This window comes from Ailuropoda melanoleuca, chromosome 3 (genome assembly GCF_002007445.2).
Source record: "Ailuropoda melanoleuca isolate Jingjing chromosome 3, ASM200744v2, whole genome shotgun sequence".
Taxonomy (NCBI): Eukaryota; Metazoa; Chordata; class Mammalia; order Carnivora; family Ursidae; genus Ailuropoda; species Ailuropoda melanoleuca.
In genome coordinates, this window is record NC_048220.1 from 134,534,131 (window position 1) to 134,554,763 (window position 20,633).

Here is a 20,633-nt window from a genome sequence, read left to right on the forward strand (position 1 = left end):
GCCGGCGCCCCTGCCGCCCGCCGGCCAGGAGGTGTCGGCGGCTGGCGACTCCGGGGAAGGTCCGAGGCGCCTTCCGGAGGCGGCAGTCCCTGAGGCGGCGGCAGCGGGGAAGGGCGTCCCCGGGGAGCCTGAGGCCGGCGCGGGCGGGGAGGGCGAGCGGCGGGGCGCCGGCGACCAGCCCGAGACGCGCTCGGTGTGTAGCAGCCGCAGCAGCAGCAGCGGCGGTGGCGACCAGCGCGCCGGGCACCAGCACCAGCACCACCAGCCCATCTGCAAGATCTGCTTCCAGGGCGCGGAGCAGGTAAGGCCCTGCGGGACCTCGGAGCAGCTGGCAGTGGGCTCTGGTCAGGACTGGACCGGCTCCTGCCCTGGACGATCGACCTTTCAGCACCACGGACAGCGCTCGCCTTCCCTGTTCCTCGCCATCCCTGCTTGTCTGTCTGGCCAACTAAGCTGCTACTTGTGTTCCCTTTTCCCTTTCTCTGAAGGAAGATGAAAATGACCCGGTGGCGAATGCAGGTTTAATTTGATTTACACTTATTTTTTTTTCCTACCTGGTTTTGCAGTTACTCATTCCTCAGGTGCTTTAATGATCATGCCCTAAGTATCTCTTTTGTGAATTGCTAAGTGGATTTTGGTTTATATGTAGAAACGAACCTATATCCCTTTTTCTACAAATGTATCCTGAGGAAGTCTTAGAATACAGTCTGGGGGTGAGTCATGCCTAAACCAGAAAGGGCAGGGTCTTCACATATTGCAAATTGTTGACTTGATCTCACTGATATGAAGAGCGTATTAGTTTTTACAAGAGAAATAGGAATGTACTTTGACCTTGTGAAAGAAAGCCTATTTAGCTAACAATGTATTTTATATTTTGTTAGAAACATAAATTAAAAACTAAAATTAAAAACTTCATTACAGGTGGATGCAAACTTACATGAGAGTGATCATGGAGACAACAGGATATCTCTTACAAAATGTGTGGTCTGAGAAAACATTAGGTTTAATATTTTTAAAAGTAAGGAAATTGCGTAAGAATATGCAGGCTTTCAGGAATATAGTGCCCTAAGTCAATATTTATGATGCTACATTTAGAAAAAAATAAAAGCATAATGCTATTGCAAGCTACTTTCTGGGATGCCATGCATTTCTTCTTTAGCAATGATTAAGAATAACTGCAGAGGAAATGCATCTGACCATCCACTTAAAAGTTATTAAAGAGATTTAATAGTACAGCTTTCCCCCAAGGGTATTGGGAGCTCTATCTTGCAGACATTTTGTATGTTGGTAGAACATTTATGTCATAACTCCAAGCAATATCTTTGAAATAGTTTTAAGACTTAAGTTTCATTCCCATCAGAGATATAAAAATTTAATTTTATTTTCTAAGATAGTTTGATGCTTGTATCCTTCTGGGTAAATGGCTTTGAAAGAAAAGAAAGCAAGTGTTAAGTTTTTTTTTTTTTTTTTTTAAATAGAGACATGAGTATAAATATTCACATGAGCTGGTTTCTTTTCAGGGAGAGTTGTTAAACCCCTGCCGCTGTGACGGGTCAGTTCGATACACACATCAGCTGTGCCTGCTAAAGTGGATCAGCGAGAGGGGTTCCTGGACTTGTGAGCTCTGCTGTTACAGATACCATGTCATAGCCATTAAAATGAAACAACCTTGCCAGGTAAACACTCGTGACTTTTTTCCCCAGAAATGATTTTACTAAACATGTGTGCCCTTGAGTTTAGTTGCTACTAAGGTTATTTACATATGCTACTTACAAACATTTTATACAAATCAAAATAAAGCCAAGATTTAGAATTTATTGAGTTGTGCTTTGAGAAATCTGAGACATTATTATCTGAGAAACTCAGGAGACATTTTATTCAAATGGTTTCCTTTATTAATTTGTTGCTTTTTGATAAACTTATGCCCATCTTTGTTTCTAAAAGGGCAAGTTGGTAAACTGTCTTATACTTCAATCAAATCAATTATTATTAATTAAAAACTTTACACAATTTATTTTAATAATATTTTTGTTAATTTAAGCATTGAAGCCCAGAATGGACTCCATTTATGGGAGACACATGCAAGTAAAGCGGAACTTTACAATCTGGAAACTTCAGTTGAATCTATTAGTTTTAATCTGAAAACTTTTTTCACTTAACCAGGCTCTTTTTCATATGATGCTGCATTTGGAAGCTTTGGCTACTTTCATTTGCTGTGCTCAGCTACATAGTAGATGCAGAAGTATTTCCACAAGTTACTCTCAATAATACCACTGAAATTGTGTATATTCTTAAACTTTTTGTGTATAATCACATAAAACACAATACCCATAACCCTACAAATGCCCTTGGAAAAATAGACTTGGTTTTTTTCATGGTGGAACTGATTTAGATTCTTTGAATAGACTGGTGGGATGTAAAATTCAAGATATTAAGGATGACATATTAAATTAAAGCAGAATAGTGCGTATTTGATGAGATCTGGTAGTGACATGGGGCTGAAGTTAAGCAGATGTAAAAGAGTAGGTTCAAAACAGACAAAGGATGCAGTAGAAGGCAGAGGGGGGAGGGGATTGAAAAGTTAGGAGGGGAAGAAAGTCGTAAAATCTAATGTCCCTTGTTTCTGTTTAAATTAACAAATGTAGTTTGCATTGAGCAGTATAAAATAGGTGAAACTGTTAATGATTGCAGAGGGAACCTAGAAGCTGAATTACTACTGCATTAATAATTTAAATTTCATAGATTTTAATTTGTGCAGCCTTCGTATGGTTTGCAATTAATTTGCATCTCTGATAGTCATTATTTAAAGCATGATTAGCAGGCATGAGATGAAAATGTGGATTTTTTTCAAGTTGACCAAAGGCTTATAAATAATTTGGAGAGAAGAAGACTAACCAATGTGGATGAGTGATGCTGTCATGCCAAAGATAGGCACAAACCTGACACATGTTCCCAGAACCTCTAATTGATTGAAGTACCTGGATATCAATTTATGGATCTATCACAGTTGTCCTGAAAAACAGATGGAACCATGTCTGGATATAATGAAAAGAGTAGTGTCACTGGATCTACAGTAATTCTATGACTAGAAACATGGGGAGAGGAGAAAGGAGGAGTTTGGAACTCCAGTGAAAAGTCCCATGAGAAGCATTATTGCTGGATGTTCAAGAGCTCAAATAGAATGCTAAGTATTTCAGAAACTTATGGCTACCATATATTAACTCATGCGGGATGATTAATTTTGAAGTAAACAGAAATAGGTCCTTGATATAATTTGAAAATAGAGAAAAGACAAAGGGCTGGGGCAAAAAATACTGTTTAATAATTCTGTAGGAAAATGAATTGATGGCTACTATGGTTTGCTTCATTCATAAAACATGTCATTCAATATCATTTTAACAAAAGCAGTTCGCCAAGTTATATGACCAAAAAATTAAAAAAAAAAACCCAAAAACTAACCCAGTGTTACTAATATACTAGAATTAATTTTATTATGGCATATGCAAATACTACCCTGATCTGTAAGGTGACCTCTTTGTTAGAGTGAATTACAAAATGATATTTAGAAACAAAGTTGATATGAGTGTGATGATGGTAGCTTAGATCATGCCTGAGAAAGTAACTTTCCAGGACTATGTTATACGCATAAAAAACTCAGTACTCTTAATGAATGGAAATCAGTTATAAGGTTCCTAGAGTGTGGATTCTTCTACCTAGGAGCAATTTATTCTCAGATAAAGTTTTATTAATTGTCTGACATTTCTGTTACGGATGACCAACAAACGGAGCATTACTCTCATTTATGGTTTTCTACCTTGCTGGTGTGAGGCCTGTCATATTTAGCATGTATCACATTCGTGCTTTTATAACCTGGCAGAAATCCATTTCTTCATGGTGTAGGATCAAACAGGAAGTATATTTTGGCACCCCCCCTTCACTTGCCGTATCCCTCTGTCCTAAGTATAGAGCCCTCCATAGCTGTGAGTGGGTGGTTCCTTGGATGTAGAACAGAAGAGAGAATAAATAATAATATTAATAGAGAACATTTGCTGACTACTTACCCTGTGCCAGGCACTGTTCTAAGTGCTTTACATATGCTGATACTGATGTTTAATCTTCATAACAAGCCTATTAGGTAGGGAATAGTGTGATCACTATTTTACACAAATGGAAACTGAGACAGACACAGAAAAGTTACGTAACTTCTACTAGGTACATATCTGGTCAAAGGCAAAGGCAGGATTCAAATTTAGTCGGTCTGGCTCTGAGGTCCATGGTCTTAGCCTCCATGCCCCATAGTTCTCAGTTCCATCATAGCCATTTCTGGGCCTATCATGGCTTGTCCTGTGCAAAGCTGAGTCATTCAGGAACTGGTTTTAGCCTGCATCTCTAAGATGGTCTAGAAAGGCTTTGACTCTTTATTGTTGTATAACAAACCACCTCAAATACTTAGTGGTTTGAACGACAATCAGTTATGATCCCTTCAGAGCCTGGGTTGACTGAGGTCAGCTGGAAGGTTCTTCTCCATATGTGGTGCCAGCCTGGAGCCATAGTCATCCAGACGTTTGACTAGATTGGAGCATCCAGGATGGCTCACTCATATGACTTGTTCTTCATGCTGGCTGGTGGCTGGAAGCTCAGCCGGGCTGTCAACTGGTGCCTCAGTTTTCTTTCCCTGTGACTTGGATTTTTCACGGTATGCTGGTTGAGTTCCAGGCGCCTACAGATCTCTTAAGGCCCGATCTTGGAAGTGACATAGTTTCATGTATGCTGCATTCTCTTGATTAAAGCAAGTCACAGGACCAGCCCACATTCAAGAGAAGGGAAAATAGACTTCACCTTTGGAGTCCGCCCTCCTTTAAAGAGAGCAGCTATCTTTAATCCACAATAGGAGATAGCTTCAAAAAATAGCTCTATCTGCCTATCCTGGTCTCTGCGTCAAGTACTCGTTAGGCCTAGATAGGTCAACAGGCACTGCCATAACTTCCCTCCCAGCGCTCAGAAATAAAGAAAGCTTAAAAAAAAAAATGTGTGGGCGGTTGATTCCATCAGTGATGCTTGATGCATACTCTCAAGCACTTTCAGAAGTGATTACTACCATGAGGTACCTTGTGGTGCTCAGAGGGGTATGGGAATAGAGAAGGAAAAGGAGCAGCTAACCAGAAAGTGTGTGTGTTTGTGTGTGTGTGAGGGTCTTGTGCTGCAAAGAGTCTAAAACTTTAGTTTTACTTGTTTTTCTCGTTGAGATTAGAGTTCTTTGAGAACTTGGGTCTAAAATTCCCCATTCCTTTGGATTTTAGTGATGTTCAGCAACATGATCCAGTAGAAAACTGATGTATCTTCTAAACATATTTAAACCTTAATTGCTGTGTCATTAGCAGTAGGAGTTAATTAAGACATTCCAAGTAATTAACATGCATTTACCCTCCTACCTACTTGCAGAATCTATTTTATTGATTAACGTATTCAGGATGGTGCACTAATAATATTTTGAGAGTAAAAGCCAGTTCTGTTTTGAATCTCATAATATGGTATAAAATTAGTGGAATCTAAGGATATGTAAGATCAAATTTATCTTGAGATGTTGGTGACATTAACTAATTAAGCTATATTCAAGTTTATGAATGCTTTCAGTTCTTGTTCAAGAGATACAGATGTTTGAAGAGATAACATTTATTTGGTAACATATTGTATGGGAAACTTAAGACTTGTTATAAAAGATTGAACGCACTGCCTAAACACAGAAAAACACACTATAAATGGAAGGTACTCCCTGTGTTACCTTGCACAACTTAAAACTTGTGCCTCGTTAGCTCGTTTTTAAAAAGTGATCTCTAAACCCAGCATCGGGCTGGAATGTGGGACACTGAGATCAGGAGACACAGGCTCTACCAACTGAGCCAGCCAGGCGCCCCTGTTAACTCATCTTTAAAAGACCATAAGGGCACCTATTTTATCCACCATTTTGAGAACTAAATACATAATATATGTAAAGTGGTTAGAGTAGTGCCCAGCACATAGTAGGTGCCATTTTAATGTTGGCTCTGATTATTATTACTTGTTCATTCAGCTAACGGAGGGGACCTTCAGTCGCTCATGGGTCCCTGTTGTGTCCTTCAATCTCTTGTCACCAGCGTGAAGTTAAGGACTTCTCTTTCCGTATCATTCTTTTCCCCTGGATGTTCACCCCCTGCTTTTTCTGGGAGAGCCCATCTCAGTGTCTGAACAAATTTGTTTTCGTAAATAATGAATGAATCAGCATTTAGAAAACTCAGGGGTATAATGCGATATAATGATCTCAGCACACAGAAGCATATGTACTCTCCAGATATCCCTCCTCATGGGTCCCTATTGGAGTCTGCTCGTAATCAGAGTTATGAGATTCTCCCACAGGTAGCCAAGCCCAAAGCAGTGCTGTTCAGCTTCTCAGACATCATTTGTTTACACTTTGGAAATCCCCCTGCTGGGTGGGATGTGTGTGAGCAGGAGGAGGTTGGAGAAGCCCCAGAGATCCCTGGGGGGCGATCCCAAAGAGGCACAGACAGTTGGCAGAGCATCAGTCAGAGTGAATAGTGGTGTCCTTCAGCTTTCCTTCTTCCTGCCTTACTTAGAGTACCAAAGGAAAGGACTAGGAAGGAACTTGCCTTGGGCGGCATTGAGAGTTGCATGTGGGCCATATACCCTTGTGAATATTAGGCCCCTGGACATTTTTACTAGCCTGTAACATTATTATCGGCATTCTGCTTACAGCTTTTCCTTTCAACACTTACAGTGTGCTGTCCGCAACAGGTCTTCTCATAGCAGTAAGAATGACGGGAAAGTCTCCTGGGAGGGAGAAAGACTTGGGAGTGTTTTTCATTTTTATCCATATTCTTAAAAACGCTGGGGCTCATCATGACAATTTTGAATTAGAGAGGACATTGGCTCCAGGTAGGTTCCTAGGGACTCATGTTCTGGACCTTATTTGTAAAGTGTTTATAGAACTCTAACTTCTCAAGGAACCTGGAGTCATCATTTCCCTGAATGGCACTGTGTCATGAAAGGGGCGGTCTGCCTTCAGAAGTGATGTAGTCATTCTCACGATATAGCTGATGCACTAGAAGTTGGCAAGTTATTCTAGAAAATCGACCGTGATTTTGAAAACGCAATAAAACATCAGAGCATGAGCTTTATCAGTATTGCGTGCTGTCATTCGAGAACTACTTCAAGGCATTTGCATTTTATGGTTTAAAAATGTCTGCCTGCATATAACCTGTTTGGCATGGTGAGCCTCCCCCTTTCTTTTTTTTTCCTAAGTGTTGCTCTTACTAACATTCTCTGTAGGTTTACTAGCAAATGGCAAGCTGAGGAGAAGCTTTTCATTACCATGCCTGAACAACTGAGAAACAACATTAAAATGTAATATTTAAATGCATATGTTGGCATATTTTATAGATAATTAAAAATGTCAAAATAAACAAAGAACACATCATGAGGCAATTTGCTCGCCTTTGAAATTATTTTTGTTTCACTTGCTTACTAATTCTCAAAACACATGAATCTTCATTTTACTCACTGGAACAGATTAATGGTTCTCTGCTGAATAAAATATGTAAATTACACTTTGTGTACCACTTATAAGCCATCTTACTTATTGTATAGGCCACATGTACTGGGATTTTACAATTTGTCTCAAGGCCAGATTGTTCTGAGATGGTAGTTAAAAGAGACAGAGTCCATTTAGGTATCGTGTGCTGGTTTTGGCTTGTACCTTTTATCGAAAGAGAGTTGGGGATGGTGTTGCCCAGATGGATGATACTCTGTGAAACTGTCTTCTGCACACATTTGCTTTTGTACATTCCGTACCTCTTTTAAAGTGTATTTCAACTTGGATACCTTTCTGCTCTTTACTTTCTTGGCCCTTCTACCCAGTTGCCTGTAGAAGAAAGAACGCCTACCCCTACCCCCACCCCCGCTGGGGTGGAGCTGGGTGGACTTTTTGGTCAAAGCAAGTCATGGTAGCAAGACAATTTGGTAGTGGTTGGGTAAAAGATCCTTGCTATGGCTCCAAAATGTCTTCGCTTGATGACATTTATCTCGGTATGTAAACCAGGGGTTAGAAAATCTGTTCTATAAAGGGCCAGAGAGTAAATATTTTAGGCTTTGAGGGCCTAAAATATTATAGTTACTGTCTTAGCATGAAAGTAGTTATAAACATTGTATGAAGGAATGAGTGTGTCTGTGTTCCAGTAAGTCTTCACTTGTAGGCCCTGAAATTTGAATTTCATGTAACTTGAACGTGTCGGGAAATCATATCCTCCTTTTGTCCCCCCCAGCCCCAGCCATTTAAAATTTAAAAACTTGTGGGCAACACAAAAAGAGGTGATGAGCTGGATTGGGCCCACATGGATTTGGCAACAGTTTGCCAAGCCCTGATTTAAACAAATTGAGTATCGATATGGACATAGGTGTTTTCTGACCTCTTAGAAAATGAACTGGGTGAAATGTTCCAAAATTTGTATGTTTCTTTGTAATTTTGAGTGAAATCATCATAAACCTGTATCATTCAGAAAACGGTGGCACTGTATCTCCGTAACAAAATGCTATTAACTTAATACTAAATATTAAAACCATTGTTTCTTCCAGACCATTTCTTGGTTGTATCAGACTCAAACCCTCTGTTTCCAGGAGCAGCTTTAGTTAAGTTAGAAGCAGAAGGCAGAGACATCCCAAAATAAGCCTTCAACGTCCCTGGAATAGGCCACCTTCTCATCTCCTTGAGTTGTAGAATGCATTTTAGAGAGTGTTCACAGATCCATTCCCAAAGCAAGTCCTTCCAGGCTATCTGCAACTCAACAGGTATGCTTAGAATACCCCATTTTGAGTGTCTTAAAAAAATATTTAGTTTGATTGGGGTTTCCAAGCTTGCCTTCTAGGAGGACAAGCTTATCAGTGAGTGGGAAGGGTTTTAGAACAAATTTCGTAACACAGCTCAACATCGCTTGGGAAAACTTCTCTTTCTTGGTCACTCTGTGGTCATTCAGTGAATACTTGTGGAGTGAATGAATGAATGAATGAATGCAGAAGCGAATGTCTTGTAAGATGAACAGAACCATGGGGGTCATGTTCATATTCGTGAAGCGAGAACATGTCTTAGGAAAACGAGTTGCATTCGTTGCTCACATATCAGCCATCTACTGGCTGTTAGTTCTCAACTTGTTCTTAAATTGCTCTTCTAATAATTCTATTCCCAGTGTGCCACAGTGAAGTATGTTCAGTTGTTCAGAGCACAGGAAAAAGCCTTAAGAGTAATAGAGGGATCTATTTTTAAAATCTAAAATTAAAAAAAAAAGTTTCCAGAGAGACATGTCTGCTCTTTTCACAAAATAAAATGTCATGAAAAGAAACTCTGTGAATGTGGAATTACCCATGTATGACACACTTGCTTTCCTGAGATTGTCACTGGTTGACAGATTTCATTTAGGGTTTGTTCTGAGAATTTGAGTAATTTGTTGGAAATTTTGCTGTATGATCATGGGTATAGATGAGCTGCTGAGAATGTCTACTCGGTAGAATTTTTTGGGGTGGAATATGTCACCTGATTGAAAACAAGGTGACTTTTTTTTTTTTGACAAAAGGTCTATACAGTTGTAACATAACTTCAAACTTGCTTTTCCACCAGTGATAACAATACTCCAACACAGGGAGATGTAGCAAGAGAACAGACTATTCCTTCCTTGCTCATTTCCTGCTTGGTATGTGGCTTTGCCGTGATAAACTTGGCTTCCTTCTATTTTCGGACCCTGTAAGAGAAGAATGTGGTATGACTGAGGGCAAATCGAGTGTGCTTCTGACCCTTCAGAGCAGCAGGGAGGGGATCAACGGGAGGTAGTTGCCTATAATTACAAGTAAATGGATGGTAGAATCAGAGGTCTCTCCAGGAGAAGCTACACTGTGGCTTGTGCTTTCTGTATCCTTGGATATTTGTCAACATCTTCCCTGCGAGCATAACTTAGAGTTCAATAACTGCTCGGCATGATTTAGCCAAACGGAAGTCCCACGTAAGTAGAAGTGGATGGTCTCAGTGGGAAGTAGTCACCTGGAAGCGTTTCTATAGAGGTCAAGTCAATAAGAAAACTTACTGAGGATACATTTCTTATTCCATCCTTCCTTTTAGGTGTGGTATGCTCTGGAAACTACTATCCAAAAACTGTGCTCTCTCTCCAGTTTTTATCCCTTCAAGACAGTTCACTTTGATAACACTTGGGCAGTGTTTACTTATCATAGTAATAGAGTGTCATTGCCTTAATGTGCCTTTTGGTTTTGTTTCTCATTTTGGTATGCTAATTATGTGCAAGTGGCCAAAGCTTAATTTGGGCACAGGGGGCCCTCCCATATGCATTTAGCTCTAATTACAGGCACCCTCTTGGCACTCCTTTGTTATATATGGACGTGCACTTGTGCTGTCACGCTCATTTGTGTCATGACTCTGAGTTACAATATAGTTCAAATAAAGAAGAAACTATTTCAAGAAATGTATACAGTCTCGCCTTGGTTTGTTCAGCCTGTTAAAAAAAGATTTTTAAGAATGATAACGTTTCTCACAAGTATCAAGGAATTTTACTTATATTCTTGTGAAAGAATATTCCAGAATATTCCAGGAAATACTTTTGCTCTTTTCTACCCCCCCACTGCCTCCCCAGTATTAACTTCCTTTCTATGCTACATTGGCAATTTTTTTTACATAAATAAGTATGTAGGAGGAATCTCTTATTAATTAAAAAAAAAGAACTTAAAAAGTTTAGAGTAGAACAGAGCATAGGATTTCCTAGAAATATATTCAGCACTTAGTAAATATTTGTTTATGCTCATTCCATCTTTTTCTTCCTTTTCTCGATAACATCATCCCTTATTTTTTTAGTGGAAGCAAGTAGATGGGAGCTTGCCAGGGGAAGCTCCAGTCCTTTTAGAGAGGAGAGGTTATCGATCCTTACCCACATTGTATCCTCTAGGACCAAGCATTCCCAAGTTCAAACCTGGAAGTTGAAAGAAAATTTTGAATGTAAAACCACCGTTTCATCCTTTCTGAAACTGTTTTCCTTTATTTTTATGGTGGACTTTCAGTCCAAAGCTATAGCTTCTATTAAAGTCATTTTCAGATCTAGGCAAGACTTCTCAGCAATTTGAGAAGTCGTATAAAGAAGTGAAAAAACGCGAAGCCAACAAGACTATAAGTAATTGTGCCAGAATTTGTTGGGTAGCTTTGGATGGCACATGCTTCTTAGAGTATGGAGGGAAAGACTCTTGGATATTGAAAACTTTTTGAGTAATTTGGTGAAACATGTAACAGTGGGTGACTCATCTCCCTACCTCTTGCCTGCCTCTTCTCTCTGACCTGCATTCTACTGAGACTGAAGGTAGTAATTATTACAGAAAACAAAATTTGAAATAGAATATGCTACTTTCATTTTGGACATGATTAAGCTCTACTACAGTAAACATTAGCGGGAAGATACCAACCATTCTTTGAGTTGCTTATAGGGAAGATTTCAACGCTAAGTGATGATGAATGCGTGGAGATTGTTAATATAACAGGGCATAGCGATGGATTAATGTGTGTTTATTTTTGGTCTAGAAGATGATTTTACTCGTGTCAGGGGTTAGCCTCAAAATATTTCATCTTTGTTATTTCCTTTTTTCTTTCTTTCTTTTTTTTCTTTTCTTTTCTTTTCTTTTTTTTTTTTTGTTAGATTTCATTTATTTATTTGACAGAGATAGAGACAGCCAGCAAGAGAGGGAACACAAGCAGGGGGAGTGGGAGAGGAAGAAGCAGGCCTCCAGCGAAGGAGGCCGATGTGGGGCTCGATCCCAGAACACCGGGATCACGCCCTGAGCCCAAGGCAGACGCTCAACGACTGAGCCAACCAGGTGTCCCGATCTCCGATCTTTCTTATTTCCTAACAAGAATTATATAATCAATACTTTGTTGATTATGTTTTCCTGCATCTAACAAATTAACCACTATTATGTAGCAGGCACTGTTCTAGGCCCTAGAGCTACAGAGTTAGGTAAACCTTTGCTTCTTATTTTAAATCCTTGATGGTGAGGGATAGACTGTAAGCAAATAAATTTTAAAAACTAGGTAATTACAGATTATGTTGATACTTCTGGAAATAAACTGAGTGGTTAAAACAGGGCATGCTTATGTGAGCCATGTGGTCCTGGATTAGAGTTGGAGACACCAGTATAAATTCATGTTTTGCTTAAGATAGATACAAATATTTATAGATATTTGCTTATGCAGGGGTTAGTGTACACTCATCCATTTCCTAGCTCTGTCTGTTGAGAGGGCCTAATGGTAGTGACACTCCAGTAATAATAAACTCACCTAGCACCAGATCTTGGTTTGCAATACCATTTTCCAATAAAGGGGACCAGTCACATACAAAATGGTGTTCTTACACAAGATGAGACTGGAGTATCTTGTACCAGAAAGTGAAGAACTCAAAAAACAAAAGGATGGAGGCATAGCAAGGCAACATAAAGGCCAACCTTAAATGGCTAAATCTGGAACACTTTGAACAATGAAATAAATAATATAGTATTGGATTATAACTCAAACTATAACATAAACATCCATGAGTACATACTGATATAAATAAATGATTGAATAAGTGAGTGGAGGAGAAGAGACAAATCTCCCTAACTGAAGAATTCCAAATATTTTTTTTGCATATTGCATGCACCATGGAGTACTCCAGTTGTACGCTCCTGAGTGTGGGCTGTACTTAGTGACTTGCTTCCAAGAGTAGGTTGGTTACAAAGGTGGAAGGAGGCAGGGGAGTAACCTTCCAGTGGAGAAGCCTGGCAAATACCATATTAGCTGGGTGATAAGTGTTTACATTATCTGTGATAAGTCATATTCATAACATATGCTGTTGTTATGATGTGATGAGACTACTTTACCTCTATGGTCTTCCTTTTAAGAACCCATAACCTAGTCTAATAATGAGAAAAACATCAGCCCAAACCAAATTGGGGAGAGTCTACAAATACCTGACCAGGGCTCTTCCACACTGCAAAGGAAAAACAAGGAAAGTCCAAGAAACTGTCACAGACCAGAGGGAGCTAAAGAGATGTAACGACTAAATGTAATGTTGTGGTGTCCTGGATGGGATGCTGGAACAGAAAAGAAAGGACACTGGGGAAGAACTAGTGAAATCCTAGTAAAGTGTGGAGCTTAGTTAATAGTAATGTACCAGTGTTAGTGTATTAGTTGTGACAAATTTATCCTAGTAATGTAAGATGTTAACGAGGGAAACTGTATACAGAGTACAAAGGAGCTCTTTATATTAGCTTTGTAACTTTTATGTAAACCTAAAAATACTCCCAAATCCATTTTATTAGAAAAAAAGATTATGGGGAAGTCTAAGTATATCTAGGTAGGAGGGGTAGGGAAAGTCTTTCTGAGGAGACAACATCTAAGCTTAGACCTAAATGTTGATGAAAATCCTACCTTGAAAAACTCTTTGAAGAGCATGCTGAAGGAAGAGCAGCTAAACCAAAGACTCTAAGTAGGAAAGAGCTCGGTGTGTTGGAGGGAATAAAAAGAGGACCATGATGGAGGAGGAGCAAGTGATGTCATTGGGGAAGCAGGGGTGCACCTCACCATGTAGGCTATCATGAAGAATTTATGTTTCATTCTAAGAGCAAGGGGAAGACATTGGAAAGTCTCAGGCAGAGGAGAAATACAGTAGTAATAATAGATGTCTCTGATTGCTTTGTGGAGACTGGGTTGGAGAGAGGCTGGGCTGAGGCAGGAATGCTATTAGAAGGCTTCCTTGGTGGATGGGTGGGAGGGACATAACAGTAAGTCATGATGGCAGCAGAGAAGAGAGAAAGTGGATCCATTTGAAAAATGTTTGAAAGTTGAAGCAACAGGTGAGTTTTAATTTTGTTTTTGTTTTTTTGTAATTTATTTGATGACAAAATATCTGAACTGACTTGAGGCTACTGATGGTCTTTATCTAGCTATCAGTTAAGGTCAATATTCATGTGTTTTGCCACAGAAATATTGTGATTAGTTAATAGGATGTTGACCTAAACCTTGCTTAGTATATGGGATATTCCATTTATGTTGAAAATGCACCATGTCATATTTTAAAAATCTGGACAATTTCAAATTCTGAAACATATATGGCCCAAAGTATTTTGGGTAGGGGGTTTTGGCCTAACACATGGTCTGTTCTGGAGAATGTTCCGTGTACTTCGGAGAAGAATGCATATTCTGCTGTTGTTGAATGGTGTGTTCTATAAATGTCCTGGTGTAGTTGATTGATAGTGTTGTTCAAGGATTCTATTTTCTATTGATCTTCTGTCTAGTTGAAAGTGAGGTATTGAAATCTACAACTATTATTGAATTATCTATTTCTTCAATTCTGTCAGTTTTTGCTTTTTATATTTGAGGCTTTGTTATTAGAAGCAAATATGTTTATGAGTGTTATATCTTCTTGAAATATTGACTGTTTTATCATGACAAAATGTCCGTTGTCTGTAGTAACGATTTCTATCTTAAAGTCTATTTTGTCTATATTGTGGTACCAACCACTGGAGTGGCATAGCCACTCCAGCTCTCTTTTGGTTACTGTTTGGATATATATCCTTTTTCATCCTTTTATTTTCACCCCATTTGGTCTTTGAATCTAAAGTGTATCCCTGCAGGCAGCGTGTAGTTGGAGTCTTGGTGGGTAAGGGAGCTCGGACCTGCATATGGTTGTTCTTGGAATAGAGCCTTCTGAAAACCAATAAATGTTGTTGAGCTAGCTGCCTCTTCTTCTTCTTCTTTTTAAGATTTTATTTATTTATTGGACAGAAAGAGAGACACAGCAAGAGAGGGAACACCAGCAGGCTTCCTGCTGAGCAGGGAGCCCAATGCAGTACTCAATCTCAGGACCCTGGTATCATGACCTGAGCCGAAGGCAGACGCTTAACAACTGAGGCACCCAGGCGCCTCCTTGAGCTAGCTTCTTTGTGAAGTTATCAATTTAGGGAGAGTCTGTGATTCTACAATCATGGTGATTATGTGCTAAATGAGATTATGTGTTTCAAATCCCTAATCAAATCTTCTGTTAACCCCTGTATTTGTGCAGTTGTCCTCACCCAGAATCGTGAGGGAACTGTGTGATTTTTCATTATCTTCTCTTTCCCCAATCACCTGAGACTTGCTGTGAGTAATTGAGGAGTTGTGGGACTATGCTTTTTAAGTAAGTAAGAGATGACTATTGCCATTAGAAATATTCAGCTGCTTCTTCCAAGGTCTCCAGAGCCTCCCGGATAGGAGTATGGACACGATTAGTTTTTGTAACTTAGCCCATCGTTTTAAAAAATTTGTTACACATCTTCTAAAGGGGTTGAGATTATATGAGGGTCAGTGTGATATAATAGAAAGAAGTGTGTGCTTTTCAAGATGCAGACCAGGGTCCAAATTTTAGCTCAGCCACTTACCAAGCTGTGTGACCAGCAGCGATGCCATAGGTCTTAATTTCATCGTGTTGTTGGGAAAGTTAAATTGAGTAACATTTTCAGAGTTCTTGGCATGTGCTGGTGCTTTATTAATCCCAGACTTCTAACCTTGTTAGAACAAGACTTGTAACACATACAATTCTGCCAGATTTTTTATTTGTTGTTTATTCATTCTTTAAATAATACAAGAAATATTTAATTACTAATTGACAGGCACTGTTCTGGTACTAGGGATGAACAAAAGAGTAAACAAAGAAATAAAATCCCTGCCTTCAGAGGGCATACAATCCAGAGAGGGATAAATAAATAAACTTTAAATAAAATAATTAGAAAATGAGTTAGTGGTAAGTGCTAAGGAAAAAAATATTGGGCAAAGAAGGAGAGAGATGAAATCTTGGGAAGGAATGGTTAAATTTTTAGGTAGGTTGGTCAGAGAAGGTTTACCAATCCATGACCTTTGACTTTGATTCTCAGAATTTTTAAATTTATGGCTTTCTAGAAATAGGGTATGCTAGTGAATATTCACCATGAATAATTTTCCCACTGAAAGACATTTCATTCTGGATTTCAGTTTTCTATGAACTGGAAAGGTCAATATTTAGAACCTATAGTTTTTGAAATTGCATCAATATATTAAAAGCCTTGATAGTGGCCAGTTTCCTTAATCCATTGTAATATCCAGGATATCATGGTAAAGATTCAATACATTGGTTTTAGGAGCAAGGAAAAAGAGTACAATCAGATATTAAGAGAAGAAGTGATGTATTTTAGAGTCAGAGATGCTCATTTTGCTCTTCTGAATTTATTCACTGTTCCATCTACAGAATTATCAAGGGGTTATGATTTTAAAATAAAAACCATGATATATGAGAAATTCAGCTATTTTGGATTATAATTATTTTTTTAAAGTAATCTCTGTGCCTAATGTGGGGCTTGAGCTCACGACTCCGAGATCAAGAGTTGTATGTTTTGCTGACTGAGCCAGCTAGGCACCCCTGGATTACAATTCTTTTAAATAATGATATTTATAAGTATAGTGATAATAAAATGAGTAAAAATGAATATTGGGCCGTTTTTTTTTCCTGGTGTTGAAAACATACAATTTCTGAGGTGGATTGTTTTGAAGAGAAGCCCCATCATCTCATTGAATGTCATCTAGGAAACTTAGCTATTTCGAGAATGAATGTTTGAGGCCATGATTTTCAAGGTAATATAACTGGGAGATACTGAACATGAGTTGGCCACTATGAAAGTCATACACTGACTTAAAGAAGGGAAATAACTTTTTATGGTGTTTCTGGAACTATGGAAACTGACACCTGGGCTTCAAAAATCCATTTGGAATAAATGGCTTCCGTAACTCAGTGCAGCAGGATGCGGGGCAGCCCATCTTTTTTTTTTTTTTTTTAAATCTCTGCCATTGACAGAGAATATGAATATAAAGGAGTTTTGAAGGGTGAATGCTCCTTCTTTCTCTTCAGAAAACTTTTAATAATTTGGAGACATTTTGTTTGAGCTTCTGGTACTTATTCAACCAAAATGGAATGTTCAGTTCCCCAAATTTGATGGGAAATGTCATCCATAACTTACAACCCTTGGCTTTCAAAGGCCATAAGCAAAGTGGGTTATTAAGAATCCTTTATTCAGGAGAAAAATGATGGTCATTTCATGGGGAGTAAGATTTATATTTATCAACACATACAAGAGGGAAGATAGATCATGCTGAGAATAAGTATTGTTCATGGAGTCCCAATCTGGGTTTGTAGTGGATGAGTTTAGATCATCTGTTAAAAGTTTAAAGTCTTTCAAAATAAGTCAGTTAGTGGCAGGTCTTGAGGATTTATTGGAGCAAGAGTCTGAGTGTTGGTATCCCTTTCCCCAACTAGATGTCAGAAGACCTTCACTATGCAACTCCGCCCTCTAGTGTTTCCTGTTCACTCCAGTTACGTTCTTGAGATGTGTCTCAGGGCACAGAATTCCATCCATCACGTTAGAGGTGTTTCTCTACTTTTTTCATGCTATTTGAAAATAAATTTGGCCCAGGTTGCATTTACTTAATTGACATCTGTTATTGTTCACCTGATTTGTTTCAAAAAAGGTCCCTGTTTTTCTATTTGATTCAATTTGATTAAATCAAACATTTCTATTTTCTTTTTTCTTTTCTTTTCTTTCTTTTCTTTTCTTTTTTTTTTACACTTTGCAATTTGGGGAAGTTAAATTTTACTCTGTTCAGAGATTTCAGAATAGCCACTTCTTAAATACTTGAAGAGTACGAGGTACGTGAACTCAAGCAGAATGTTAAATCTATTTAAAGTGATTTTAGGGAGTGCATTCACATTTTGATTGTCCATTTACTATCTGGACACAACAAGTTTAAGTTGAAGATCATTACAGCACCTAGCGGTCTCTGTCAAAATATTTGCAATATATCGGTGATTAAGTATTATAGATATTTTTGTCAGCAGGACAAAAAAATATCCTTTATTTGGATTCATAAATATTGGAGCAGTTTTGTTATTTGAAAAACAGTGATTGCATTTTGGCTTTTTTTTGTTGTTGTTTTTGTTTGGCTTTAGTTTTTTTAAAGAGGGCCTTTTATTTTGCTTAGGGCAAAATTTTAAAAGAGTTAGATGAGAAGCAATGTCTTGATGTAAAACTTATGAACTATATTTGAAAATGAAGTTTTTAATTACTACTGATTGTCTTACTAATGGCAAGTCATCCTGCTTGAGGGAGAAAATTTTTCCAAGCAGCTTGAGTTCTTAGTTAACAGCCAGAGGAACTGTAATTAAGCAGTAACTAGGCACTGGCCATCTCCTGAGTTTCATCACTGGTGGGAGGGGATATGGAGAAGGAGTCTCTGGCTGGTTGTGAATCCCCAGGAAAGGCTCCATTACCCCAGAAAAAACTGGAAACTGAACAAAGAAATAGAGGAAGGAAAAAGGAGAGATAAGTAGAATTTTCTTTTTCTAAATGGGAAATATAATTTAAGCTTAGAGGTACAGGCATTTCAAAAACACTAATAGGGAGTGTTAGACAAATACTGTTTGTTTGGACTCACATGCATGTCCTTTCCCTATCAAGGAGGCCACAGTTACTCTTGTTTCCCACATAGTAAATATGATGTATTAGTTACTGAAAGTAAACGATGCATAAATACTCAAAAAACTTAGTTTGTAACACTGTCCCTGCCTCCTTGACTGAGTAACTCTTTTATCAAATAGTCCATGAGAGCATGGCAAAAGGTACGAGGAATGTTCTGTTTGGTCAGGGAAAACCATTTCAACTGTGGTTTCCAAGCATCTTCGGTGGGACTGGAGGAATATGCAGCTTCTGTTAGAGAATGATGTGGCCATAATGTTCATTAAATGTGTTTTAAATAGGGTTAAAGTGTGGGGGATTTTAAGTGACTAAAGAAATACATGAAGTAAAAACAATATCTTTTACATAAAAATGTACATATAGTGCTTTTGCCTTATCAAAAATTGAAATGTGTTTCTAGGCCAAAATAAATTTCAGAGAATACTTAAAAAGCCAAACATAATAATTGCATACATTAGCGTGGTTAATTTGAAGTTCAATGTGTTGGTAGCTAGTGTATATTTTAGTTTGAACAGCTAGAAAAATATTCTTCATCAGATTTTGATACAGTAAGATAAATGATTTATATCACTTATTAAGTATCTTTTTTTCTCTGTGCTACAAACCATAGGGTGCTAAATGACAAACACAGTAAATTAAAATTGTTTTGCATGGTCAATAACATGTTTTCAGCAGTTAAACCTTGAGTAAATGCTGAGCATATTAATTTTTGTGGCAATTTACAGCAAAGAGTTGGTGCAAAATTGGGACGGTTTTCAATAAAATAGCATAAAGTATCATTGAATGTAAGGAGAGAAATGCTTACATTGATGATATCTCTGCACTGCCTGTTCTGTATTAAAACCATTTCCTAGCAGCTCCAAGCTCACAGAAGGTGACTACTCCCATGAAGGACTAAGAGAATATTGGCCATTGTTGAAGGCAGTTTTAGTTTTAACTTGAAGACAAGGTCCTTACTTCAGATAAGGTGTTAACTCTACACGGGTACAGTTGTATGCTATGAAAAGTAATACAGAGCTCCTTATCGAGCATGGGTCTGAGTTTTTCTAGCACTTCAGACATGAGAGAGCTCACTTGTCATATACTATTGGAGTCTGATAATGGAATTTCTTCTAGATGTCTGATCAGAACCAAACTGTGACAGCAAAGTGACTATACCATAATGAAATGATACAATTATTCTCTTTTAACTTTTGTATAGTAAATCCATTCAGCACTCAGTGCAATGAATATATTGCTTTATTGGCTTCCAGATATTTGAGGATTAAAGCTGACTTGATTGCATAGCAAACAGGTATGGAAAGTGAGGTAGATTAGACACGTGTTTACTTTAAGCGAATCTCAATATGTCATTTCCAGGACCAAACGTATTTCTTATGCATGGTTGAGAGTGATCTGGAGTAGAGGGTTAAGGGTATGTTTGGGCGCCTCCCCACGGACACGCTTTCTCAGGCTGCCCGCGGCTGAACCTTGGATGAGCCTGGGAAACAAGCACGTTGTTACAAAGTTTGTGTCGTGCTACAGTGACTATTTCTGGAGAAACTTCCCGGTATTAGGAGCTGCCATTTATTGAGCACTTGTGCGCCAGGCACTTTGCAAAGGGCTTGAGAGGCGTTGCCCCATGTCCTTCCCAAACTGCTGTAAGGATGAGCAGTCTAGGGAAACGTATCTTCCTCTGAGGTGCTTCAGTTTAAGCTGTGCCAAGATTTACAGAATTACATTTAAATCAGTTTGGGAAAAGGGAAAGGACGGTTTCCAATCTGTGAGGGAGCCTGGATATTAGTTCACGAGCCAGCATGCATCACTGTGGGATTTGGGGTAAGTCTAATGATTCACTAAACTGTTTTAAACTACACAAATAATTCAGGAAAATGTGATATTGTTAAAATGTATGTTAAAATTTAAATAATCAGATAAGAAAGAAACCAGTAGAATAAAAATGGATAATCCCTCCTTTTATTTATCTCCCAGGCCCCACCCCCAATCCATTACCACCATCCTGGTGATCCCCTTAAGACTGTCTTTTCCCT

General features: G+C 38.5%; 1 protein-coding gene across 1 annotated transcript in view; it reads left to right on the forward strand.

The window, feature by feature from the left end:
• Position 1: 1 nt before the first annotated feature.
• Positions 2 to 20,633, forward strand: part of MARCHF11 (membrane associated ring-CH-type finger 11) — a gene marked incomplete at its 5' end in the record, with an annotated part of 100,243 nt that continues 79,611 nt past the window's right edge. Inside the window, 2 exons of the mRNA XM_034655672.1 lie at positions 2 to 301; positions 1,521 to 1,676. Of these exons, the coding sequence (XP_034511563.1) occupies positions 2 to 301; positions 1,521 to 1,676 (456 nt within the window). The remainder of the gene's footprint in view (positions 302 to 1,520; positions 1,677 to 20,633) is intronic.